Raw genomic sequence first — 27,488 nt, 5'->3', positions numbered from 1 at the left:
TCTAGACACCTTCTAGAGGTCATAGGATTGCACTCCTAGAAGCAATTTGCAATCAGATAAAAGCTTTTCAGAAGTATGGATAACAGCCCTGATCTTTTTCTTAGAAGCCTTCTTCTCATGTCCTTAGATTATAGGTAGCACACCATGTTTAAATGGTAACTAAATAAGTTTCATGCAGTCATGTTGCTATTTAAATATATTGTATGGATGCTAATCTGCATATTTGTCGGTTATGTATCGAGAACATTAGCTGGTGCTTAGTGCTGAAAGCTCTGTCTGCAGCCATGGACTATGTTTAGTACTTTTCAGGGCTGATTCATCCAGTGCTTCCCCAGACCATGTGCTTTTGGCTATGGGTAAGCGTGATGGTTATTGTCCTGCTGGGTGAATTCTGCAGGGTATTGCAGAGGTGGTCAGACTTGTTCAACGGAAGAGCCACATATGGTAAATGTCAGATGTTTGAGAGCCGCAAGACATGAACAAACATGTATTTATTATTTATTATAATCAGACATTGCTATAATTATTTAGGTGGATAATCAGGTGAAAAGTTTTTGTGAATTGTTTCACAGGTCCTTCATTTGCAACACACAGACTTTTAGTATGGCTAAAAGCCAGTTGGGACCTGCTCATCCTAGCGCCTTAAGATGATGACGTGAACATTACTAGACTAGGCCATTAACCATTAAATGGCTCTCCAGCTGTTTCTGCTAAGAGTGCTGACTGATCGAGTTCACCGAGTTCACTGAATTCATGCACAGGTGTCTATTTTCTTCTTTGTTTTTGAATGAGGCAATGATCACAAAATCATTTCAACTTTTGAAATGACAACACAGTTTTTTCAACACACACATTTAGGAGAAGAATGGGTCTCGGGCTTAGGGAGAGAGAAAGTTGGGCCAGTGTCCTCGCAAGAGCTTGCTGCAATCATGCCCATGCCATTGCTGGGATCCAGACGGGGGGGCAACCAGGGGGCGGGCTCCAAGCCCTCTGAGAGCCACAAAGTTAACTCAGAGCCGTATGTGGCTCACAGGGCTTGGTTTGGCCGCCCCAGGATATTGCAAGCACTGATCTTGAGGGATGTGTTTGCATGTTGAAAATGCTACTTTCTTACCCCTTAATTGTCTAAGCTGAACTGTGGAGCTTTCCTTCTCCTCCCTCCACTGAATTTAGCCATGCATTATGGTAAGCGACGTATGAAAAGTGGCTGAAGAAGGACCGAAACACCAAGTATGATCTGGGACCAGCATTGTTACATCCTTTTGTGACCTCCAGTTTCTGTTGGACTTCTGTTGGCCTGAGACCCCACAGATCAGGAATTATGGGAGTTGTAGTCCTACAGCATCAGAAGGGCCACACGGTCCTCATTCTTGCTGTCAGTTCTGGGACATAAACAGTGGACATCTATGGCTTGGAGCACCAGGGCCAGGAGTGATGATGGTGGATGAAGCTCTTGGTGGGATGCAGCAGTTCCAGAGGAAAAGGAAGGAACAGGCAGAAGTCACGGATAAAAACGTTGCAGGACTGGAGGCAGCTGCCAGTTTAATAATGCACAGCAGCCACCATGAAGGGTCCTGTTGAAGTGGCAAAACTGGCCAGGAGTAAATAGCCCTTTAGAGTACCTATTGTAGCTTCCAGCTGGTTTTTGCAATGGTCTTAATCCCTGCAAGCACCACTAGTCCTGCAAATACTTGTAAGGGGAACCAGCTCACCTGATCTGTCAGGGAGCCACCAGGGGGCGCTCTGCTGTGCTGCCTTGCAAAGTCTAATGCCAGCCTAGTAGTGCAACCTTTCCAGAAATGTTGAATCCCTATCAAAGGTCATGAATTTTCCTGCTTTTTGCGGGGTGGGGAACAGAAACTGGGAGGAAATGGAAAAATATACAATAGTTATTCCCTTATAAGTTTGAAATCACATTGTGAAGTTAGGAGTATAAACTGGGGTGGCCTGGATCCAGTATCTAGCTTCCTTGAGAGACGGGCTTTGCTTGCAGAATGGCTCTCCATCCAGAGATGCTGATAGCCATTAGTCAGTGCAACCAAGTATAATGAATTCAAGAACTTTAATCTCAACCTTTTATTGGAAGACTAACATCTATTCCCCTTCATAAATAGTAAACAATTTTAGCTTTTAGTCATTTGGAAAGGTTACCTCTGATGGTGGTGCTAGGCTGTTGAGTTTCTTTTTGGCATTGAGGGTTTATTTTGGTGGTAGGAGTTACAGGTTTTGCAGCTAAGGCAGCACTCCCAATGGTGAGCTCTGATGGGGAATTTTATTAAATACTGTGGCAGAAAGTTCCACAGACATGAGCCTCAAAGTTTTGTGTGTGCTTGTTTTTTTAATGAAATATAGGTGTGGCTAGATTTACATAGGTATTGAAATAGATGTAGATAACAGGTGGTTATGCCCACATGTTGTTCCACTGTAAATGCTCTTTTGTTGTTGTTGTTAGTCACGAAGTCATGTCCGACCCATCGCGACCCCATGGACTACATTCCTCCAGGCCTTCCTGTCGTCCACCATCCCCCAGAGTCCACTTAAGCTCACACCAACTGCTTCAGTGGCTCCATCTAGCCACCTCATCCTCTGCCATCTATTGTTTCCAGCATTAGGCTCTTCTCCAGGGGATCCTTCCTTCTCATTAGGTGGCCAAAGTATTTGAGTTTCATCTTCAGTATCTGGCCTTCTAAAGAGCAGTCAGGGTTGATCTCCCCTGGGATTGACTGGTTTGATCGCCCTGTGGTCCAAGGGACTCGCAGGAGTCTTCTTCAGCACCACAATTCAAAGGCCTCAATCCTTCGGTGCTCAGCCTTCCTTATGGTCCAGCTTTCACAGCCATACATGGCAACTGGGAAAACCATAGCCTTGAGTATATGCACTTTTGTTGACAGGGTGATGTTTCTGCTTTTTAGTATGCTGTCTAGATTTGCCATAGCTTTCCTCCCAAGGAGCAAGTGTCTTTTAATTTCTTGGCTGCAGTCCCCGTCTGTGGTGATCTTGGAGCCCAGGAAAATAAAATCTGTCACTACCTCCATTTCTTTGCCATCTATTTGCCAGGAAGTGATAGGACCGGATGTCACAATCTTAGTTTTCTTAATGTTGAGTTTCAAGCCAACTTTTGCACTCTCCTCCTTCACCCGCATCAAGAACCTCTTTAGTTCCTCTTCACTTTCTGTCATTAGAGTGGTATCATCTGCATATCTGAGGTTGTTGATATTTCTCCCACATGCTTCTCTCACATGCAAGTTTTAAAACTGCATTCATTAACTGCTATAGCATCTACCCAGAAAAAGTCCAAAATTCTAAACAAAAGCAAACTGTCAATAACACACACATTTACGTATGGTGATTCTTGGCCCATGCTGGAAAGCATCATTTGGAGAATCTCTAAATGTCTATCTGTAAAACGTATGTCAGCTCAATAATTTTAATAAGGAATGAAAGTGACATCTTTGGCAGGGAGGATTAAAAGCTATTTGCAGGGCGCCACTCGGGGGAAGGCTGGATGTTATCTTCAGAGGTTGTAATTATGGGCTTTGCTTGAGGCTGCCTGACATGAGCCTCCTCTTCTACTTCTGCAGTGTCCCAAAGATGCATTTGAAAGGTCCAGCCTCTTACTGCCATCACAATGGAAGATCAGCCAGCTGGTAATGCAGAGCTCATACAACAAGCGCAGTCAGCAGCCAGTCAGCCGTCCTTTGTTAACTTGCTGAAAGTCCACAGAGAGCTGCTCGTTGGCCGAGTCCAGAATACTCAGTGTTTGATTGACAACTTGCTAAAGAACGAGTATTTCTCAACTGAAGATGCAGAGATTGCCAGCCAGTATCCTACGCAAGCAGACAAGGTATTTGCTTCTGTTCCAGCTACTAAATGATGTTGAAAACTAAGGATGAATCTAAAACATGTTTAGGCAAAAAAATAAGAAGTTCCACAGCTCCCAGCATTCCCCAGATAGTCATGCTTGCTGGGGAATGTTGGGAGTTGTAGGACTTCTTAAATGCCTAAGCCATGTGTCCTTAATGGCTTAAAAAAATAAGACTGCAATCCTATATACACTTACCTTGGAGTAACACCCATTGCATTTAATGGAACTGTGTTCTGAGTAAACATGCAGAGGATTGTGCTGTGAGTTAAACAGACGCAATAATCAAACAGAGAAATTATGATTTAAATTTCATATATCCTTATGTAAATAAATACTAAGTTGCTCTGTCCCATGTTCCCTACGAAGTAAGCAAATAAATTATTCCTTGTAGGATGGTTGTGCTGGCTGGTTGGCGCCAGTCCACAGAACACAGGAAAAACCAAGGGTCCATTTAATCCAACATTCTGTCCACACAGTGGCCAATCAGCTGCCCACAAGCAGGACTCGAGTACAGAAGTACCCCCCCTCAAGTTCCCGAGCAACTGGTGTACATAGGCAGACTGCCTCTGATCTGGAGGTGGCTTATACCTCCAGATCTTTCTCCACACTGTGCTTAATTCTGTGCACCTCTATCCCGTCTCCTCATACTTGTTTTTTTCCTCATTTTAGTTGCCCGTACAATTCTCCTCTCACTGGCACAGGGCCAGACAAAAAGTTCTAATGACTACTTCCCCTACTCTCCTGCAAGCCCTAATTTGCACTGAGACCCCCAAAATACCACCCCTCTGTGGTATTCCATTGGCATCAGTGAAGCTTTTTTCCTAAATCCACCACTGTAGGGGGAATTTTGGGAGAAAAAAACAGGAAGTGGGGAAGCTGAAAGTGTCCTCACATGAAGGACCGTGGTCCCAAACCAGCTGAAGCTACATTCTGTTAGGAGACTTGGGAGACATTCTGCCCTATCTTGTTCCAATCCAGTGCATGCAAATGATGCACAGTTGCTTTTTCTTGTCTTTACCTAGAGGTGATGTGGATCTTACTGGACAGTGTGCTTGCACCGTTGTCCATGGAACCACCAAAGGGACAGGACCTGTCCGAAAAGGCATGACGAGAGCTCTGTTTATGCGCTCTGACTCTGTAAGGAAGAGCCATCTGGAGATAAAGCATCCCCATTTGAATAATCCCAGTAGGAGTCTTTAATGCAGCATTGCCTTTAACAGCTTGCCTGGTTGCCAGAAGTAACGGGGAATTCCATGATGGCGAGTTAATGGGTGCTTGGCCTGGCTCACCTTGCGTTCATTTTACCAGTCAGAGAGAGCAAGAGAGCACATAAGCATTCATTACACCTTGGCACACATGAATTATTGCTTCCTTCCATCAGTGTCCTGATGTATAGAGTGAAAACGTCTGGAAAGATGGATGCCTTGGGCTAAGTGCAGATTTAATCAAACTTAGAGCAGACCTGTTGAAATCTGTAGGCCTTCAATGAATCATGCTACCTTGTGTCCCATTGATTTCAGTAGGTCTGCTCTCAATGTAACTAAATCTGGATCCATACCCCTGAATTTGTTCCCTGCTTCCCTGTACTGAAGGAAAAGACAGGAGGCTTGGGCACAAGAAGCTACCAGATTCCCTTCTCCAGTCTGAGGACTTAATTCTCTCCCAGGCTGAAATGGAGTTGGTTTCTCTGGTTAATAATTGTTCGTTTTCTGCAGCGGTCAGATAGATCTGCTTGATGAACCAGTTAAGCAGCTTCTGAAGTTTCAGACCTCCACAGTTGTCAGCGGAGATACTGGTGTACTCAGGAATTCTTCAGAATACACATTCTCCCCATTCTGAGTAGCTTCCTTTGTTTCTGTGGAAATGTTCTTATGCCCTTAATCTAATCTAATCTAATCTAATCTAATTATGTTGTTTTTATATTGTGATTATTTAATTATTGATGTGAGCCACCCCAAGGCTTCGGCGAATGGGGCAGCATAGAAGCTTCCTAAATAAATAAATAAATAAATAAATAATCTATAAATAATAAAACAAATACCCTTTAACAGTTGATCAATCTGTGGCCTATTGGTCAAGTTAAAAATGAATCATCTGAAAGTATTCTATTTTGGAGTGGCAGATTAGTTCAACCAGATTTACTGGGTGTAACCATTTTTCACATTTGCTTGTGTTCTAGAGGTCCCTTTGCATTTTATTTCCATAAAGGGGCGGCGGGGGGAGTGTGTAGAATGGGGCTATGGGGCTGGGCTATAGGCCTGCTCCCAGCCACTTGTCCACCCCTGCTGTTCATGTGTTCGTGTGGACATCTGAAGTATTCACATCTTTGTACATAGACTCTTAGTTTTTGTACAATACATGAGATTAGGTGGGTAATACATACAACGCGTAAACCTATGGAATAAGCAAGGTAAATAGGTGCTGAGTCAGGCATCAGGGATTCAGAATGTGGATCTGTCAAAACCGATTCTTGAAGCAGCTCTTGCTTTTCAAGTGTTAACAGATAAGAGAAGCAAAACATTCCATAGAATAATGATCTTGGCTAGCTAATGTTCTTTTCATTCAGTTGTCTGATATCTCTATTTGTTCAGACTTTGGGAGGTGAAACAAAAATGTTTTATCTGTTTTAGTAACCACTGAATTGCATTTTATTATGAACGTGTTATTTTAGAGTTATTTTAATGGTGTTTATACTTAGTACTGATTTATGTGGCATGTCAGCTGATCTGAAGGCCTTGTGAGGAAAGGTGAGATATATAGCAAATAAATAAATCTGGTGCTTATTTACTTATATGGGTCTCCAGCAGTACTTGCTAACTCGGTAACTTCCAGATGTGTTGAAATATGTCATCCTAGCCAGTGCTTATGGAAGTTGTCCTGCACATCTGGAAGACACCACGTTAGGGCAAAGCTGGACTTAGAGAAGAAGCTGCAGCTAGACATTAAGTGACAGGAGACGGAGCAAAGAAACATCTTCCTCCAGATGAACTGCATCTGCCATGACATTTTAAAGGACGCTTGTTGCCAGCACTGATCAGCTGTAGCACAGCAAGTGAAAACTGGTGGTGAGCCTGAAGAGTTGTGACTACCAAACTTGAGAGCATTCCAGAGAATGGTCCTATGTGCTACCTCAGCAGATCTCCCATCTTTCATGTGATTTTCTTCTCCCAGGTTCGCAAAATTCTGGATTTAGCCCAGAGCAAAGGAGAGGAAGTCGCAGAGTATTGCATCTATGTCCTCCAGCAAGTTGCTGACGCTTACTATGAGCTACATCCATGGCTAGAAGAGATTGGGTTTTGCCCTTCAGAGGTCATTTGTAATAAACCCGTGGAAAATACTGACCCAGGTAGGGCATCCAGTTTTGATTGTCTGTTATTCTCCATAGAAAATATTGGTTTCAATCATTCATGGCTATAGTGTTAGTGAAACACAATTTGCAGAAGAAAAGTACTTTTCCCGCCTGTGTACTGATCTCATAAACTGATTTAACCTGGCCTTACCTCTGTAGATTGTATTCTGTTTCATTCATTTACCCTGTGTGCAGCCAGTGGATTGAGTCAGGATGTGTGCCATTAGTCTGAATAGGAACTATGGGGTATTTATCACAACATCTAAAGGCTGCAACACTAGAACTGGAAACACAGGTGTGTGTGTGCGCGCGCATGCGTGTGTATACGTATGTTTGTATGTATGTATGTATGAACATTGGTGCAGCTAAATAATTTTAAACCCTGAACAAAAAGGTCTTAAGAGATAGTGGGACCTTTAGACATCTATATATAACTTCATTTTTAAGTACATATCTTCCATTCCATGGTTCACAACCACTTCTCCATTCCTGATATTTAAATTAAAAAAAAAGATTTACTTGAAACATTTCCAGTTTTGCATTTAAAACACACTTAAATCATAGCTTCACCCTTCCTACAGGTATATATTAGGTTTGGCTTCTGGTACCATTTGCTTGGGAATAAGCATCATTTTGGCACAGAAGAGGATAATACATTTGGAAAGTAAAAATAATGAAATGAGCATCTGTTACCAAAGATATGCTTGGCCAGTTGCCCTGACAGTAAAACACATTTGTGTTATTTTTTACAAATAAGGCGAAAGAAAGAATCTGAGTGGCGGCACCTCCTGTGGGCCCACACTGGCCCAGGTGCTAAGTAGTGCTGTGGTTTTTCCAGCACATTTAAATAAATTTTCCTTTGTCAGTTAACTAGCGCAGAGTAATCTGCACAGGAGCATTTTAGCTCACTCTGGGAATCATGCTGGTGCCCCAGAGGGTCATTTTATTTATCATGCTGATTCCACTTGTATTTAGTAAGCAATAAAGCTTTAGAAAAATAACCCCATGTTAAATTCTGTCTCAATACGCCAGGAATATTTGTCTTGAAACACTTAGGAGGGTTGAAATTAAAAGCACTGAAGGCACGCTCCTTACCACAGTGCCCATAAACCCCTGAACCTGGAGGTTTGCAGGCATCCAGTGCAGAGCAGGAGGGAAGCTGAGATGGCCCATGCCTGCCCCATTCCTTCCACCCAGCATATGGGCTTTTTGCCCATCTAGCTGGAACAATTAGAGGAAGGGAAAGAGGTTGGAAAGGCATCAAGGACAGCACATATCCTAGTCTCTCCGGTCTCCTCCCTCTTTGCCCACCAGAATTCTCCATTTTCCCTCTCTCCAAGGTTGTTTTTCCAAACCTGGGGAATAGCCAGCATGGTTCTTTCCAGGTTGGCTGCATGAAGGAATCCGTCAGAGAGCCAATTCCTGCTTCAAGGTTGGAGCAGTGTCTCCAGCCTTACAGCTAGGAAACTAAAATATTCTGTGGCTTCTCAGACTGTCTAGGGACCATAAAATGGTGGAATATGCAGGACTGTCATAGAACTAAGAGAAAAGTGGGAAGTTTTAGAAGAGGTGAGTGACAGACATTTGCATACAAATAATACATTCTCCTTTGACATCTGTGTATATTTACATTTGACTATCAGTGATATATGCAAATATGTGATAACTAGTATTTTTGTGTGTTTTACAGAGGCATGCTTAGTTTATTAGATTGTAGGACAACTTCTGGATTGTAGGGATTGTGTTTTTTTACACACTGAAAGCCAGTTTGGTATGGTGGTTAAAGTGTTGGAGAGGATCCAGGAGATCTAGGTTCTGGTCCTCTCTTGGCCATGGTGCTTGGTGACTTCAGGCCAGTTACTCGCTCTCAGCCTAACATACGTCACAGAGTTGTTGCGAGGATAACATGGATCTATGTTAGCCACCTTGAGTTCTTCACAAGAGGAAAAAAGGGATGCAAATGCAGAGTAGTCATGATAATTATATAAATTCAGTTTTCTAGAGCTTTCTTCCTCTTTTCCAATTAGAGAGCTTAGCTTAAATAGTTTTGAGTCATAAGTAAATAATATGAAGACATTACACAGAAAGAATTGTGCTTAACAGTATAAATTGTTCATCTATAGATTACAGAAAAGTAGAAATGGATCAAATGTAATTACTGAACTAGCTCTATACTTAAGGGCTATTCCACACACTACAAATTTCCACAAATGAGCCTGTTACACCTATATAAATTTGGGGTGCTGCCATATGTACATCACTGTACATGGACAGGCATATATACTAGCAGATACACAAAGCCATGTCCATATGTGCAGGATCATCACACCTTGCATTCTCCACGTGTGACACACGGCTGCTGGGTGCTAAAGAACTATTTTAGGCATACTCCAGGACTTTGGTTATTTGACTTTTCTTTGCACAGCCAAGAAACATATTCTCTGAACATGGCCTAACACAAAGTGCTGCGAAAGTACTTTCTTCTTCATGAAGACTGCATGAATGCCAGCTATTAATTTTTTTGATGGTTACATTCCATTATCTTCAGTCAGCAGGTATCATCAGAAGCTGAAAGATGAATTGGGCCGAGACACAAAGTTCATCATGTCGTATGCCCAAAAGGATGATAGGCTGCTTGAGGAAACTTATGCTGCCAACATTATGGAGTTCATCAAACAGAATAATGAGAAACTCGGTAGTGTGAATAGCCTGGAAGATCTGCTTAGTGATGACATTGGACTAATTAATGAAGAAGGGGAGACAATCTATGTCTTTGGTGATGCAGGGATTGGGAAATCAATTTTGTTGCAAAAGATGCAAAATCTCTGGTCCAAGGGCGAATTCAACATTGGGGCCAAATTCTTTTTCCGTTTCCGGTGCCGAATGTTCAGCTGCTTTAAGAAGGATGAAGCAATATGTTTGAAAGACCTCCTCTTCAAATATAATTGCTTCCCAGACCAGGACCCAGATGAGGTCTTCGATTTCATTGTGAAATTCCCTCACACGGTCCTGTTCACGTTTGATGGCTTTGATGAGATCCATTCAGACTTTGACGTCAGCAGCATTCCTGAGATCTGCTCTCCCAATGAATCCATACACCCTCTTGCTCTGCTGGTAGGCATCCTCAGTGGGAAGCTCCTGAAGGGGTCCCGGAAAATCCTGACAGCAAGGACTGGGACAGAAGTTCACCAAAGTGTTGTCAGGAAAAAGGTACATCTTCAAGGGTTTTCTAGCATTAACCTGAAAGAATATACCAAAATGTTCTTCAAAGATGAAGCGCAACGGACTTTGGTTCTCAACCAGTTGGAAGCCAACCCAAATCTGAGTAGTTTATGCTCAGTGCCTTTATTTTGCTGGATCATCTTCAGATGCTTTGATCATTTCCACTCTGAGTTTGACACCCATGAACTCCCAGATGTCACCCTCACCTTAACTGATATTTTCTTGCTCATGACTGAAGTCCATTTGAACCGAGCTCAGAAAACAAACTTACTGAAGAAGAACAACCAGAGCCAAGTGGAGACATACAGGTCCAGCAAAGAGACATTGTTTGCACTGAGTAAAATAGCACACGGGGGGATGCAGAAGTCTCGCTTTGTCTTTGATCAAGATGATGACATGGCTGAGTTGTCTGAGCAGGATTTGCACTTGGGTTTCCTCAGGCCAGTTCCTCACTATGAAGCAGACGGTGGAGACCAGTCTTCCTATGAATTCCTCCACTTGATCTTACAGTCCTTCTTCACAGCATTTTTCCTGGTCACAGAAGAGAAAGTGGGTGCAAAGGAACTGCTGCGGTTCTTTGCCGAATGCTCCCCTCAAGATACCACCCTGTCCTCTTGCTTTCCAATTGCCTGGTTGAAGAATCACCATCCAACAGGAGAGGATCCTTTCCGGAATAACGAGCACTTCCATTTTACCAATCTCTTCCTCTGTGGTCTGCTTTCCAAGGGAAGGCACAAACTCATGAGGCATTTGGTTTCCCCAGCATCCCTTAAGAAGAAAAGGAAGGTGCTGCTTTCTTTTTTCTTTGAAAGCATGAAGTACCACCTAAAGGGCCTCACCCGGGCGAGACTGAAGGAGTACAAGCAGCTTCAAGTTAAGCCCAATTTTGTTTGGATGCTGAGGTGCATCTATGAAACTCAGAGTGAGAAAATTGGTAAAGGGGTTGCCAAGAACATGAGTGCCAACTATATCAAACTGACCTACTGCAATGCCTATTCTGCCGACTGCAGCGCCATCTCCTTTGTCATGAACCATTTCCAGAAGCAGCTGGCTCTTGACCTGGACAACAACAACATCAATGATTATGGAATAAAGCAGCTGTTGCCTTGTTTTAGGAAGCTGACAGTACTTAGGTATGTTTGGGCTTTGTACCTGCCTCTGTGATCGCCGTTGACCTGGTATGATGCTAAGGCTGCTGGCCTGCTGTGGTTTGTTGGGCAAGGAGCAAGCTGTGAGCCTAAGCATTTCTGCCTCTCCTTTCCTCTCCTTCCCCCTTGCCCTTCTCCTGTCATGTGCCTCTTCCTCATTTGCTGAATCATGGTCTCCTGTGGTATTCGAATCAGGAAGCACTGGTTTGAGCACGAACTACAATTGGTGCAGACCACAAGTTGGGTGTGACAGGAAAATCTGATTGAGCAAACTGAAAGGTCTCTCCCAACCAGGAATTTGAGGGTGGAGGAAGACCTCAAGCCCAGGGCTTCCTCCTGTTCGAAGACACTCCCCCGCCCCGCCTTGAAGTAGCACCACCTGAATTGGCCCTTTTATAACCCAGAAATTGGACCATGCTCTCAGAAACAAAGTACATCAAATGGGCCAAGACATGCTGAATTTTGCAGCTAGAGATTTTCTTTTTTTCAGATTATATTTTTCTGCTTATTACTGAAAAGAGTGGGGAATTATACAGGGTGATAATGCCCCATCCTCTGGTAACTGAAAATTCAACTGAATTCTTGTGTGTTTTTGAAGATTTCACTAGCCATCCCTATACATGTGGCTATTTGCACAGTTTTGAGAACTAGCAGCAGCTTGCTTGCTCACTCGCTCACTTGCTTAATTTGGTACAATAAATCAAAGGTAAGATCTTTACACTGCTGCTGAATTCTGAATGGAGTATCAGTTTTTGCATTAGTGCAGGGCTTGCATAGAATCTCAGATTCTATAGCCCTCAATATACCCACTCTGAATGCTACAGATTTTATGCAGTCCATTCAAACTGCATGTTATGGATTATCAGGCACCTTTGTTCTGTCTTCTGCTCATACATTTTTCCCTATTTTCCAAACATGTCTTCATTCAAACTCGCACATATATACAGTTGCACATATTTGCACTTCTGAAGATGTGAAAAATCTCTTCCCGATGCTTGTTTTCATGTTTTAGCCTATTGGAGAGAAATATACATTTTGATTGGGTTTTTTAAAAACTAGCTTTCTACTCCTAAATCTGTGTAAAATTCCAGAAAGTAAAAAGTGGTCCATGAGTCCATGGACACCATACAACTAAGAAAAAGGTGGTGCACTGCAGAATGAGCAGACTGAGTCATAGAACTGCAAACTCATTTGAATCCATTGCAATTTTCTCCATCATTCCTAATAGCCACGCATGATTTATTTTCCATGGCATAGGCAAACTCCTTCAAAATGTTCTTTAGGAAGGCAGAGGATATCAGCCAGTTTGCGGCTGTTGAATTATCCTAGATTCAGACCTACTGAAATATCCTAAATTAAGTTTTAAGCACTGCTCAGGCCTACTTTTTCAGGTGCTGTGTTGTTAGAAGTGAGCGGGGAGGAATCCATCTGGTTAGTTACCTTTTCCAAACACTGAGAAATGGTGCTGCAAAGAAAACAAAAGAAAACACCATGATTATAATCGGCCTCTTTTATCAATTGTAGAACTGGTCAGCCATCTGTTTTCTTCCTGTGTCTTTGTTTTATTTTTAGGCTAAGCGTTAACCAGATTACAGACCAAGGAATAAGAGTGCTTTATGAAGAACTGTCCAAATACAAAATCATCACTTATTTGGGGTAGGCAAATAACCATGAGATTAGCTATTCTATGAAGGTCAGTTCTGTTGAATAGACATTGACTTGGATTTATGCCAATGTAGTCGCCTGATATCTTCAGCGAGCACATTCAGTGCACCACATGGGTAGGCTGAGTTGTAGCACAGTAGTTCCAGGTGGCAGCGGGCACATTTAGAAGCAAGCATAGGCTCAGGTTATCACATGCTGATGGACCTGCTAAGTCTGTGTGCTCAGGATGCCCATTTGGCTGTCTGAGTTATCCTTTGCATAGGACCATTCCTCTCCATCAACAAACTACCGTGAAGGGTTGATGCCTGAATGTTTATGTTCTCTATCTGTCAGGTCTAAGGATTCCAAATTGCCCTTTAGAAATAAAAGATGGCCATGTGGCACTTCTTGTGACTGCAGTTTGTGGAAGAGCGTATTCTGAGAGCATGGGCAGAGGAATCCATCTCTTCTCTGCGCCCAGCACAAAAATGCTGTAAGCTGTTACAGAAAGAGAAAAACCACCAGCAAGATGCTAATATTTTCTTCTGGGCTATAAGCTGCTGTGAATTTACTGACAAGGCTTTAAGAGGAAATTGCTTGGAAGAAAGTCATCTCCCCACCCCAGTCATTTTCGGCCTTAATAGTACCATCCCGTAGGTGTCTATTCAGAAGGATATCTCACTAAATTCAGTGGAGCTCTCTCCCAGCTAAGTGGGCATTGGGTCGCAGTGCACAAGAGAAATGATTCTTTCTTGCTCATGTTATTCTTCCACTTCACACTGGCCCCGACCTGACTAGTTGTAGGCAAATAAGGAATTAATTTGCAGCTGTGTGCATAAGAATGTGGATGGGGCTCAGTGGTGTAGCAGGCAGTTTTGAAGTGCAGGTGTTCCTAGTGACAATCGTCCTATTCAGGCACCCAAGATGAGTTCAAAAATTTAGGAAGCTGCATTGATCCATATCAGCAAGCTAGTCCTAGCACTTCTTTTCTCCACTAGTAGCAGGTCTTTAGTAAGGCTAATGGCCCTTACTTGCCTGTTCAGGACCAAGCCTGCCCAAAATAGTTTGCATTACACAAAGAATAATATAATGTTGCTGAGATGGGCTTCTGTCGCAAATGCCTTAAAATCTGGAAGGGGGAGGAGGAGGTCCTGTTTCCCTCATATAATAAGTGTATGCAGGTAGTGTAAAAGTGGCAGGTATAAACCTGTGTTCACATTCTTTTCCAGCTTGTATAACAACCAAATTACTGACATTGGAGCCAAATATGTTGCAAGACTCATTGAGGAATGTCCAAGCCTCACATATGTCAAGTAAGTATCTTCCCTTGCCTTGTTTCGTAGTAGAACAGAAGCTTGATTTTTTTTTTCTTAGAACAAATGAGACCTTGCATCTGAACAGGTGACTGACTCTGACAGTACATCGATTCTTTTTGAATATTAGTTTGCTGACATTTCTGCTGCATGCAATGACAGATCTGTCCCTGCCATTTGCGATGAACTGAGAGGGAACTTTTGGTTGTAGCACCCTGCTTATGCTTCCCAGAGGGGCTCACCTGGTTATCTTTTAGGTACTAGGAGAGAACCTTTTGATTTCCCAAACTTTTTAATCACTGTAGTTCTTATTTTCATTGGATGGTTGTAATGCTCCCTTTTTAATAGCTCTGCTTGGTAGCTCTGCTTATGATTTTTTTCACTATTTTCTTTTCTGTTCATTGTAAACTGCCCTGAGCATTTTTTTAATTGAGTGGCAGAATAGTAATCATTTAAATCAAGCAAAACAAATCCCATTTTGCAGGGTTAGAGGCAGCTTACATCATATAGTAGAATTTAATGCATAACTGAAGGGAGTGGGCCAAGACAGACCCCTTTTCTCCTGACACCGTTTATTTATTGATTGATTTTATTTACAGGAAGTTTGGTACATGTGAAAGTCTGAAGTGGTACATTCTTTACCATTTCAGAGCTCTTCTACATTGTGGTTCTGATGCATCTGCAGACTAGGTCAGTCTGAATCTGGTGTGTGCATCAAGCCAAGCACTGAGAGTTCTTAACCCAGCGCTCTTCCTTAGCACTGCTGTGCTAGGGTGGGAAAACTGTGAGAACAACATGAGATAGCACACAGGTGGTTTAAGGCTTTAGAAAGCCTAAATTCAGGCCAGTGTCTTTTTTGCACAGAACAGAACATGAAATATTTCCTGCTAAGAATGAGCAGTAGCATTTGCCTATTAAGTTGTAACTTCTACATTTTCTGCAAAATATCTACAAGAGGAAGCTTGTATGGAGGCTTTTCTATCTGCATATTGATCTAAATTCAATGAATTGGTTAGCGAACTAAACTTGACAAATCCACTGACTCTTGTTTTACAAAGCAGCCAGTGAATATCCCTTCATGGGACTTATTCTGCACTCTATTAAATGTACACATTGTCAAATTGAGATAGTAAATGATTCACCAGTAGCTGTATCAGAACAATTTCCCAATCCCCAAGCAAGATCACGATATATGGAAATATTCAAAACATGTTTGCAGATTACTACATATTTTCAGAGGCATTACATGAGCAGGTGTAATGAAGAGACTGTCTTAATTAACCTTTGTTATAAATAGTGGCATTGATACATGTGAAATTCTTTCTTATCATTAATAAGCGCCAGTTTGTAGCTCAATTTTCAATAGCAATTAAAAAGGGGCAGATCATTTGACACAGGTTCAAGATTTCTCCAAATAGTTCAGAGAGAGGAAACAGTAGCCCGTAGCAGATGTTTGCCTGCTTGTGTGCAGAGCCAAAGTAAGGAGGAGACTTTGGTGCACAAGTAAGCCCTGCCCCCAATTACTTCACTTGCCAGGACACTGGTGAGACTTTCGAGTGTTGACTGCAAAGATGTGAATAGAATCTGGAAGTACTTTCCGCTGAACATTCTTACAGACTTCCTGTGACTGGAAACCCTGCCTTATCAGAGCTTGTGATCATGGGAACTTGGTAAGCATGTTCCGCTGAACACACTTATAGAGCCCTTTCTAAGCCAGGGCTTATTTGTGTGCCCACATCGTCTCCCTCCCTCCTTTAGCCCTAGACACGAGCAAGTGAAGGCTTGCATAAGACTACTTATTCAGTGCAACTCTTGGGATTTATATACATTAAAGGAAGACTTCTTGAATTCAATAACCATTCCCCGGTGTGGTGCCTTCCAGGTGTTTTGGACTTCAGTTTCCATCAGCCAGTCAATATGGCCAGGGGCCAAAAATGCCATGAGTTGCAGTGTAAAACATCTGGAGTATAACACCTTGTGGAAAGTGAGTGTATGGAATTGTAATCTTGGTTATTAGTCCCAGATATATGGAATATGAGATAAAGATCTGTCACTTACCATCTCTAGGAATAATCAGGCTGATCTGCCAGAGATACCTAGTACAGTGCTAGTTCTGTCACATGAGCCTACTTTGAAAAGTGACCAAGTGACTTAGATAAACTGTCCTTCATCCAGTCTTAACTAGGGACAGTGAAAACAAACCAGCTTCATAAAGGACAGTTGAAGATGCTTTATTTCTGCTAATCATAATATGGATTAACCATAGCTTTTCCAAGTTCAGAAGATGTGGAAAGCTCTGGTTAATTGAAAGCAGGAGCTTTCAACATCCTCAGTGCAGCCACACTGCAATGGGGAATACAAAGCCTAAGAGTGTGTTTTTCTTTCGCTGACTGCGTGTTTGATCCACTTTGGATCTGATCATAAAGCAGTTGACTCTAGCACAGTGTTTGACTGTCTGAAACAACACTGAAGTAAATAATGGCATTGAAAGCATTTGCTGACTTGATTTTCTAGCAAAATCCATTTCTTTTCAGAATAGGAGCAAACAAAATAACAACTGAAGGTGGGAAAAGCCTTGCTTATGCCATCCAGAAGAGTAAAACCATGTATGAAATTGGGTAAGTGAGATCCCTTTTTGGCATTTGCTTTTTCTTTTTCTTTTCTTTTTTTTTAATCTCAGTCAGAAGTAGACAACCTGGTATCCTTCAGCTGTTCTGGGTGACAGCTCTCAATTTCCTGGTCATTTGCCTGGGTCTTCTGTCAGATCTAGTCTAAAACCTCTGGTAGGCTTCAGGCTTTCTAATGCTGGCCTAAACAGAAACAAGTACTATTCTAATTGTGCTGACTCATATCGCCTGATACTCCGGTTAACCTCTCCTCAGGTCCCACCATTGGTTTTCTCTCCCACTTTGTCTGGAATTTCCCCCAATCCTTACTTTCACATTTCCTTTCTAGTGCAGCTCGGTGTCGGTGTCACTTTCTAAACGCTTAGAAATGTTTCTCTGAAACATGCCACCAGAATGATGTTTTGAGAGACAAGTGTGTGAACAGTATCCAAAAGTATTGGTTTTAATCCAGGCTTAGTTAAAATCAATTAGCTGTGACTCTTTCTGTTGTTGTCTAATTTGTTGTAATTTTTTCTGTGTTTGCTTACAGCTGCTCTATGTGGCCGTTTAAAACCCCCATAGAATAAGGACTGTGTGAGGGAGGAAGGTTGGATAAGCTTGCAAACTTCACCCCTCCATCACTTCCTCATTGTTTGCCCATTCAAGGGTGAATTTCTGCACTGGGGGCTGCTCCTCTCGCCTTGGCTCCTTGTGCAATTTCCTGCCCTTGGACACTCTAGTTTCTAAATTGCACAGGGGCCTACACACAGTGGTGCAGCTAGGGAATTGCAGAGCTATAGGCTGCCGAAGTTGTTCAACAGGGAACTGGGCACACTGTGTGAGCCATGACCCACCCCATCCCATGTTCACCCTCAGCTGTTGGAAATCAAATCCATACAGTGTGGTGTGAGAGCCAATGTGGTGCAGTGGTTAAGAACTGGAACTCGGACGATCTGGGTTCTAGTCCCTGCTTGGCCATGGAGCCAACTGGGTGACTTTGAGCCAGTCACAGACTCTCAGCCCAACCTACCTCACAGGGTTGTTGTTGTTGTTGTTGGGATAAGATTCAGAGCAGGAGAAGGAGGATGCTGTGAACTGCTTTGAGTTCAGTGTAAGAAAAAAGCAGGATATAAATCTAATAAATAAAAAAATAAATCCCCTTGTTGCCTCCACTCTCCGATCAGAGATAACAAAGGATGCCTCTACACTCAGCTGACTCCCAGATCCCTTCCTGCCCTCATTACACCCCACTGGGAATCCAAGTGGGGCAGCAAGGAGGCAGTCAGCTTGGCCAGCAGAGTCCCTTTCTGTGCAGGAGGGGACATGCTGCACTGTAACCGTCTCTGTGTAAAGCAAAACATGGGGTGCTTTGAGGGGGCGGGAGTCTGTCTCCTTAACATCACCTGGCCTGCCAGGTTTGGTCTACAGAGCAGTCTTGTCCCCAGACCAAAACAGATTGCTCACCCCATTTTTAAAAACCCATTTAAATCATAAATGATTTATAGCATGATTTAAATGTACTTGATTGTAACTCAAAATAATAATGTAGCATCCACTACTGTGTGCATGATGATAATCTCTCAAAGAAGGAGAAAGAAAGGATGCTGTAGCTTTAGCCCCAGTTCTGACACTGGGCCTCTTGGCTACTGTCCCATCACGTGCTGCCCTGTAGGTGGTCATCTGGGGTAGGGGGATGGTTGATGTCCTGGAATTCAACTCCCACGTCCTGCACAAACTTTGCCACCACCTACATGAGTAGAGGATCTTCTGTGCTGCAGAAGCTTGTTCTCTGCTTCTCTGTTCTCTCTTCTTTTGCTGGAGGGCAGGGCCGGCCCTGTCATTAGGCAGGTTGAGGCAACCAGCTCAAGGGGTTGATGCTGTGAGGCAGCAGCTGTCATCGCTGTGAGGCAGCCGCCGCCAGCCATTTTGCTTTCTTGGGAAGACAAAGTGTGTCTCACAACCTGTCCTACATCCTCTGAACTAAGCCGTTTCCTTCAGGTCTGATGGAGGACCATTGGAATTGCTGGAACAAGCATCACGTGCCAGTCCAGTTGGTTTCTGTACCTGGAACAGAAGGGGGCACCTCTTGCCTTTGCCTCAGGCAGCAAAATGCCTTGGGCTGGCCCTGATGGGTTCTGTATGGGCAGCCCTGCTTTTCTTTGCATGATTCTAATTGTGTGGTATTTCCTCTTCCCGCTGCTGTCACCACCGCCAGTCATTCTAGCAGACTGTACAGAGGGAGAAAAGAGGGGGCGATCAGAGGGGCGGAGGGGTCATTCCATCAATCTCATGTGGAGGCTGCTTGATTTTTCCCATCCCGTCTTCCTTCTGTCTCATGTCCTCTTAGATTGTAAGCCTGTGTTGGCTGGGGATTCTCTTTTTTGACAGCATGTATGCAAGCCTCTTTGGCAGAGGAGCTAAATAAAAATACTTTCAGGGCAGAATCCTACACATCTCCAAACAGAAGAAAGTTCTTTCTGGGAAGCGTTCAGAGTCACAGAATTGTTTTTGTGGCATGGGATTGTGCCTTAAGTAATGATTAAAAACATTGTACACCCACCCACAAATGGGTCTGGAGTCATTCCAGGGGTTGAAAAACATCTCTTCAGCACAGCTTCTTCCTGGCATGCCATTGTGTGGGTGGGAAAGTGGTACTGATGTTGCTTCATGGGTCTGGTCCCTTTTTCTTTGGCAGGATGTGGGGAAATCAGGTTGGGGACGAAGGAGCCAAGGCATTTGCAGAAGCACTGAGGAATCACCCCACTATAACGAATGTTAGGTAAGAGCTTGTATGGGTGGAAAGCCACTGCTTATTTTTCCAGGTGACCCTTATTTTGTCAGGAGCATCCTGACAACAGCAAGATTTCAACAGGATGCAATGTGGCTGCTGCCAGCCCTCCAATTCCCAGTACCCGGGAACACCTAAAGGAGCCCTGAAGGACTAAAGTCACCATGGGGCATCTTTGGGCAACTAGTAGAACCTACAGGTATTGTCTGCCTTGAGCACCCATGAAAGAATTTCTAGCATGAAAGAAAAGCATTGCAAGGGGATATAATCTAAGCCGTCCTTTAAATTTCCCACAATATTGTTTATTGATTTTATTAAATTTAAGAACTACCAAGCTGGCAGATGGACTCTGGCTAGTTTGCAGTCCTAACAACTCAGAGTAACATCCAAAATAATGAATACAATGATAAAAATGACAACACATTTAAATATTAATAGATTAAGATATTTAAAAGCCAGTGATGAAGTTAATAACCAGAGCAACAGCTCAAAGATTAATTCCCTGCTGAAAGAGGAAAGTCTTCACCTGGTGTCTAAACTTATATAGCAGGGTGGGGGAGCAGCCCGGCAGGCTTCTTCGGATGGTCATGCCCCTTCTTCTGGCTCTTTCCTCTGGAATTCTGCCCTTATGCTGAAGGAGGTTCCCACTCTGGGATACAATGAAGGCACCAGGCAGTACTCCCTGGGAAGGGCATTCCACAGACAAGCCACCCATTGCAGCATTCTGGGGAACAACATGCAGAAAACAGCCTGCAGCAAGCATTATGGGAGAAAGCTGTGCCGGTACAGAGCCGGTACCTTCTGACTAAGCATTGCCAAGGAGCATTGTGGGAAAGCAAAAAGCTGCCCAGATAGGGCTGTCCAATTTTGCTTGCTGCAGCCAAATAAAGCTGCCAGGGCTCACCAGAGGACACTTGGAGAAAAGCACCTTCAAACGAGGGGTTAGCCCTGTGGCCTTGGCACAGATAAATGGAGGGAGTTGTTCCAAAGACTGTATTAAGCAGATTTGGACAGGGACTGTGTCATCTTCTTGAAGACTTCAGGAGTCTAGCAGTACTGCTGAGTTGTTGGCAGAGATGCTCAGAGACCAATTTAGAGCCAAGACCTTTGAAAATCAAACCTGATTGATGCTTTTAAAATGTGATGGTGCAGTGAGAAAACAACATTGTCAATACTCATTTGGCTGCACACACGCACACACACTCAAATAAAATGAGTGTTGGCATTCCCTCAAAACTGGGATAGAAACTTCTAAGAGACAAGCTTTCCTTTAAAAAAAATAGTCACTTCCCTCTCATAAACAACCCCTAAATATTGCCAGGTTCCGCAATTCAAGTGGACAAATAGCCATTTTCGGTTTTCCCACAAGATGGCAGACTTTACTGTGTTTCATTGAGTCATATGTTTAGCATCTGCAGTGAAGAAAGAGGGATGCTTCACATTTGTTTTTATGGACATCCCTAAGGTAATTATACACAAACACCTGAACATGTGAAGTATGAATGTGAAAAATAAATGCCTTTCCAAACCAAGACAAAACACACTTTGTCCCTCTGAAGAAGCCATGATTGTCTGGACCTCCTCTTGAGAGGTGAATCTAGGCCTACCCATTCTGTCAGATATAAAATGTCTCTAAAAAGGGAGAATATTTGGCCAAGGCACTGAAAACCTCTTTAGCTGTGATGCTTGCAGGGTGGATTCGGGTGCAGTCCTACTCTTAGCCTCACCTCCTTCACAATGTCAAAGAGTTCTGAGTGATCTGGAAGCTGGCAGCTACAGGAAGTCAACAGCAGAAGGCTTTACACAGCCCTGTGCCTGGCTGCCTGCCTGCACTGGGTCCTGTTCCAAGCTGACTCGTTGTGAGCACTGGAAGAGACATTCCCCCTCTGTGGCTTTCTCCTGTGCTTAACAGAAATGGCTAAAGGAACTTGGGGAGGACCTCTGTGGGTCTGAAGTGGGACACATGTAGTTAAACGTACATGCTTTCATATCACTTTTTCTCAGACTGCAGGCCCACTGCTTTGCATAGCAGAGGTGCAGAATCCATGGCTGGCCAGGAACTGTGGGATGACAGCTCGCAGCAGTTATGCCTACTGGCTATGCTTGGCTAGGGCGGATGGGATTTGGCATCCAGCAACATCTGAAGGCCACAGGTTGCCCGCAGCTTCTATGGTGGCAATGGCTATTGGAGTATCAGAGCAGCTTACCTGGCAGGAGTCTGGCTTTGTGTCTGCCGGAGACATTGCTCCCTTACTGAAGCACCTCCCTTGCATACCTTCCCTGGCATTCTCATCCTAGTTGCGCTAAGAGTCGAGCTGGGAAGCCAACAGGTGTGCAAGAAACACTTAGCAGGTTCGGGCAGACGAGATCCACCTGGGCCAGAGCCAGGGCCAGTGCAATGCCTTGCATGCACACCAGATGCACTTAAGTTTGCAGCACCCCTCTCTGTGCCACATAGCACACCGCATCTGGAATATCTAAAGCTGCTTGATACAGTGCCTGTCGAAGAGAAAAGGAAACCTGCTGCAAACATAGACACAGCCCAGGCTTCCACTAAAAATCCCTGTGCCCAAGCTTTGAAAAGGAGACCGCACATGCCTCCATTCAACAGCATGCATGGCTTGTCCTAATTTTGGGCTAACATGCCAGGTTGCTACGTCCATATTCCCTCCAGCCTGCCTCTGTTTGGGGGCCAGTTCAAATGGGCTGTTTTGCTGAATGCACAATTTGGTTTACTCATTGAAGGAGTGGATGCTCACTATTGTCAGAGAAAAGAGATCCCGATGGGGTTTGAGTGAGCAGAGGCTTCGGCAAGGGGAGGCATAGAAATGTAATAATAATAATAATGATGATGATGATGATTATGATGATGATGATGATGATGATGATGATGATGTCATGGGCAGCCGTAACTTAGTGGGAGAGCACCCGCTTTGCAGGTGGAATTCCTGCTTTCCATCCCTGCTATCTCCACGTGGGGCTGGAAAAATTCCTGCCTGATTCCCTGGAGAGCTGCTTCCATCCCATGTCCACAGCACAGGGCTAGATGGACCCAGGATGACTCAGTATCTGGCAGCTTCCTATGCTCTATTTTGGGATGCATCGAATAGCCAGTTTCCCTTGGGCTACATATGGATCAAATGTCAGCTTTCTCTTTCTGTTTTGGAAGCATCTTAACATTTGATACCACTGAAAACAAGTCCCAAAGGGAAGAGCTTGAATATGAAGAATGACTCGATGCTTCCCAGGGCTTGCTTATGCCCGTGCAAAGTTTTTCTGTGAATGAAGGGCCTTGATGCAGTATCAGCAAACCCCTCTTGGTTGCAAAAATGAGCGCACTTTGGCCAGTGTAGAAATGTAATGAATGGACCAAGGGATAAAATCCAAGACAAAAACTCCTTTGGGGGCACACAGATAATTCTTTGGCTCTTGACCAGAGTGAGCAGCCTCTGTAATAGGCTTGATGATGGGAGCTGCCTGAAATGGTTACCTTTGGAATCATAACCCAAATGAGGACTTTGCTGCAAGAGTTTCCAAGCTAGTGGTAGCCTCAGGTTTCCATGAGTTGTATCTACTGGAAGGGAATGGATTTCTCCTCCACTACAATCTGTCCATGTGGAGGTGGGGGGGGGGGTCCCATCTTCTGCCCTTGTGAGGTTTGGAACCAACCCCTTGCCTCTGGCATGTATGGAAAATTCGGTTCTTGGCCTCAAGAACGAAAGGAGAGAAATGTGGTATTAAAGGTAGTTGTAACCTTCAGTGTGAATCCTCTCAGTTTCCTCTTTCTCTTTTCACAAACAAGAACTGCCATTAAGGAGCAATGGGAGTTTTCTCAGAAGCTCCCAGGTTGTGAAATGCGGCAATAAAATGCCTTCTATGGGAAGTCCAGTGTAACTGCAGGGTGTCAGGTTGGGGAAAGCTGGATTAGGGATAGTCAATGCAGTCTTCACCTTTCAGGCCCAGCTTAATTTAGAGGTCTTTTATATGAGGCCCACTTAGGAAGACTCTGGCTTTTGCTAAGAATTCATCTGGTCGTCTTCAAAAGCAGAGATGCTGAATTGATTGCCATGACTTCTGAAGGAAGCAGGAGCATTAATTCATTCTGAGCCCAAATTAAAGTGGCCAAAAATGGATGAGTCACCTGTGTCTGTTGTTTTGGGGAATACCAGTATATGGGATTGGAATTTGCTTGTTTCCAGTTATTTGCTTGAAGGAGCTATGCCTTTTATCCAGACTTGACCACTAATTCTTAGCAGGTACTCCTATGTCTCAGTACTGAAGCAGCTCAAAGGGTTGTGCTCTGGAAATAAGATGAAATATTAAAACGGGAATTTTAAAACAGAGAAGACTTTGTTCCCTCACTTCCTGTCTGCCGAGTCCCTGTTTGAATAAAGGGACCCATTTTCAATGGGCTTGGTACTCAAGCGACCTCTCCAGGTTTCTTTTTCCCATCAATGTAGACTCCAGCAGGTTGATTTTCAGGAATTGTGCCTATCAACATTGGTGTATTTCCCCCTCATTTACACATTATTTTGATAGCATTTGAACTGGTCTTTGCCTTGTACAATATGCCTGTTCTTCTTTACTATTATTTATTTCAAATATTCATAAGCCACTTTTTAGTGTAATAACCTTTCTGAGGTGGCTTGCAATACATAACAAGTCAACCAGCAAATAGCAATACATTTCAAAAACCATAATACTGAATTTAATATTTAACTTAGAAGCATCCAAGGCAGTAAAATACTAAACACCATGGATGCATCATAGCTAAAAATCAGATTGTATTTTTCAAGCAACCTGATAAAATTCTTTGCAGACTGAGCAGTTTGGATTGCAAAGGGCGGGGCGGGGCGGGGCGGGGCGGGAGGAAGGATGGAAGGAAGGAAGGAAGGAAGGAAGGAAGGAAGGAAGGAAGGAAGGAAGGAAAAGATGGATGGTTGGTCACCCCAAACACAATGTGTAAATCTTGTTAATAAGCACTCCACTAAGAACCACCAAAGACCGATTATCATATTTAGACAAGATGGCCTGCACCTTACCTTGCTTTGACAAAGTGCACTTATTCCAGGGTATCAGTTGTCAGACTTGATTTTCACTTACCTTTTATGTCTGGGATCTCCACTGTGGTGCCAACGGGTGCCGAGGTGCCCCAGAAATATCTCTTGGAACCTACCCTCCCCCTTGCCCCTTCTGAGTTATATTTTATTGTGTAGGATGTTTTAAAATGTAACTTAAAATATACTTGGAAGTTGGCATACAGCACAGTGAAATGGTGCTCTTCGGGTCATGGTTCTTCTGGCTTAAAAGAACAGTTTTGCATTTTGAAGCTCAGACGTGTACACCCGTGCACCCTGCTTCGTATTTAGGTTCCTGGACAGGTCACATTCCTTTTAGTCTCACCAGGTTTGCCCTCTGCAATGGGGTGTTTTGTGACTGGCCACATTCGCTGTGGTAGCCATGTCACAAATGGGCAAGTCCTGGCATGGCAATCAGCTATTGAGACTACCCACAACACGCTCCAGATGTGCCCACAGACCCAAACAGGTGGCAGTCGCCGCTTCTTCTGTGCCCTGGGGCCTGCCTGTCCATAGCATCTTGTTGCAACAGTCCTCTAAAGGAGGTGGCAAATTGGATTCATGTAGAGGAGCTATGCCAACACCCCTTTCACATGCAAAACACCCCCTTCTTACAGGTGGGAAGAAATCCCTGCTCTGACCATGAGGTTCCAAAAAGCTTCTCATGATAGATCAGTGTGGAAGGCATCCTTGGGAAAGCAGGGCCTGTACTGCTCAGGTATAAAAGTGTATCCGGCCTGAGACAGAACAGGCAGCTGTTTCACTCCTGGCTGCATTTTTAAGAGTTAACACAGAATCTTCTGCGTAGCTGAGAGAAGAAGCGTCTTATCGACAGCAGAGGGCCATGCTTGTGACACTACCGTATCAGTCAATGTTTGCATAATGTCTGACCATGTTAAGCCTCGTCCAAATACAAGGGACTATTACCGGTTGCAAAAGCAAACTATTTATTGCAGTGGGTGCAGTGTGCTTGATTTTTTTAACACAGCTCTCCTGTCCACGGTTTGTTCCACAGTCTTGCATTTAACGGCATCACAACGGAAGGGGGCAAAAGCATTGCGGAAGCGATGAAGCACAACAGCACCGTGAATATATTTTGGTAAGGAACGAATTTCCACCAGGTCCTGGAGAGGCGCAGCTTGGGTGGCCTAGGTGGGTCCAGGGTTGCCTCTTGCTGAGGGAGAGGATAGGAAAAAGGGAGTTCAGTGGCTGGGAGGAAAATTAATGCCTGGTCCCTTTTTGTCAGGGGTCTCTGAAGTCCAGGTAAAGAGGAACAGCTTCATGTGGGCCTAGGCTGGCCTTCTGTGCAAGTTACCCAGCTTTGGAAGCCTAGGAAGAAGATGGGAGGGCCATGTGAGGCTGAGGGAGCCCTGAGATCTCATCTTGGTGGCTTAGGATGCTGTGAAGACAACAGGAGAAAGGGAGCGGGAGACACCAGAGGCCTTTTCTCACCCATGGAAACATCACCTATTCCTGTGAATTAAAGTCTTGAATTCATTTACACACTTGATAAGAGATCAGAGAAAGGGGGTAACAGTTCCTCACACTAAAGGAATCTGAAAGGGACTGGTGTGTTATCTTTCTTCCAAACTGGCAGCAGTTACATACATTTGCATACATAGCTGAATTTTTTCCAGCTACTTGAAGTACTTTTACCCCCCCCCCAACTGAATATCTAAAGTGAAAAACAAAACAAGAGAGTCCCTCTCTGAAGGTTTATTACCTAAAAGAAACAGCACAAAAGGAAAAGACAATATGGAGGGAAGGGGGAAACAGGCAAACTCTGGCATTAGCTTTTACCTGAATTACATAATCTGTTTTTGCCAAGCTTCATAAGCTTGCCTATTCATGCATTTGGAGAGTAGAGACATGCCTTCCACATAGTGGAGGCAGAAGTTCTGAAGGAGGGCTCTGCTCTGCATATGGACTCCCCGTGTGAATTAGAACCTGCCATGATCAGACTTTGAAATCACGCAGGGAGGCTGCATGAATAGATCACAGACTTGTCAGGGAGTTTCTGCCCCGGTGTGTGAATGGGGGTAGGGCCCTACTAACATGGCACCCTCTCCAAATGTCACATGTGGCACATAAGCAGGGCCAGCCCAAGGCAAGGGTCAAGACATAGCCCTCCACCCTCCATCCCATGCACAGAAGCTGGCTGCACTGACCGTTTAAACATACTTCAGCACAAGAACAGGATAGGGTCCTCCACCACATCTGAGGCCAGCAGGACAGGCTGCGGGGCATGTACATCCCTCTCTTCCCAAGACTGGGAACTCCCTGGAGGAGCAATCTCAGAAGGAATGAATTAGAGTCTCCCAGCATCTTCCACCTGTGGTGGTTGCCTCGCTCTGCCAAATGGCAGTGCTGGCCCTGCACATAAAGAACAGCAATGAGTATAGAATAAAGGTCACCAGAGCCATAGTTCTTAGCCTGACCTGCTGGAATAGAAACCTTCTGGGGAAAGGAAGAGCC

At 44.0% G+C, this 27,488-nt stretch overlaps 1 protein-coding gene across 4 annotated transcripts in view; it reads left to right on the top strand.

The window, feature by feature from the left end:
* Positions 1–27,488, top strand: part of NOD1 (nucleotide binding oligomerization domain containing 1) — a 44,949-nt gene that overhangs the window by 8,475 nt on the left and 8,986 nt on the right. The window contains exons 2-10 of one of the 4 annotated variants that reach the window (XM_044417098.1): positions 3,582–3,844; positions 7,037–7,211; positions 9,763–11,569; positions 13,157–13,240; positions 14,458–14,541; positions 17,076–17,159; positions 19,843–19,926; positions 26,029–26,112; positions 26,260–26,579. In XM_044417098.1, the coding sequence (XP_044273033.1) occupies positions 3,629–3,844; positions 7,037–7,211; positions 9,763–11,569; positions 13,157–13,240; positions 14,458–14,541; positions 17,076–17,159; positions 19,843–19,926; positions 26,029–26,112; positions 26,260–26,269 (2,628 nt within the window). In that variant the 5' untranslated portion in view covers positions 3,582–3,628 and the 3' untranslated portion in view covers positions 26,270–26,579. Of the gene's footprint in view, positions 1–3,581; positions 3,845–7,036; positions 7,212–9,762; positions 11,570–13,156; positions 13,241–14,457; positions 14,542–17,075; positions 17,160–19,842; positions 19,927–26,028; positions 26,113–26,259; positions 26,580–27,488 lie in introns of those variants that run through there. The other 3 variants (XM_044417083.1, XR_006413458.1, XM_044417090.1) reach the window with 3 other exon arrangements.

Source organism: Varanus komodoensis, unplaced genomic scaffold (assembly GCF_004798865.1).
Source record: "Varanus komodoensis strain SLA01 unplaced genomic scaffold, ASM479886v1 scaffold10, whole genome shotgun sequence".
NCBI classification, from domain to species: Eukaryota; Metazoa; Chordata; class Lepidosauria; order Squamata; family Varanidae; genus Varanus; species Varanus komodoensis.
Note: the sequence above shows the minus strand (reverse complement) of the source record. Positions and strands in the feature narration are given on the sequence as shown.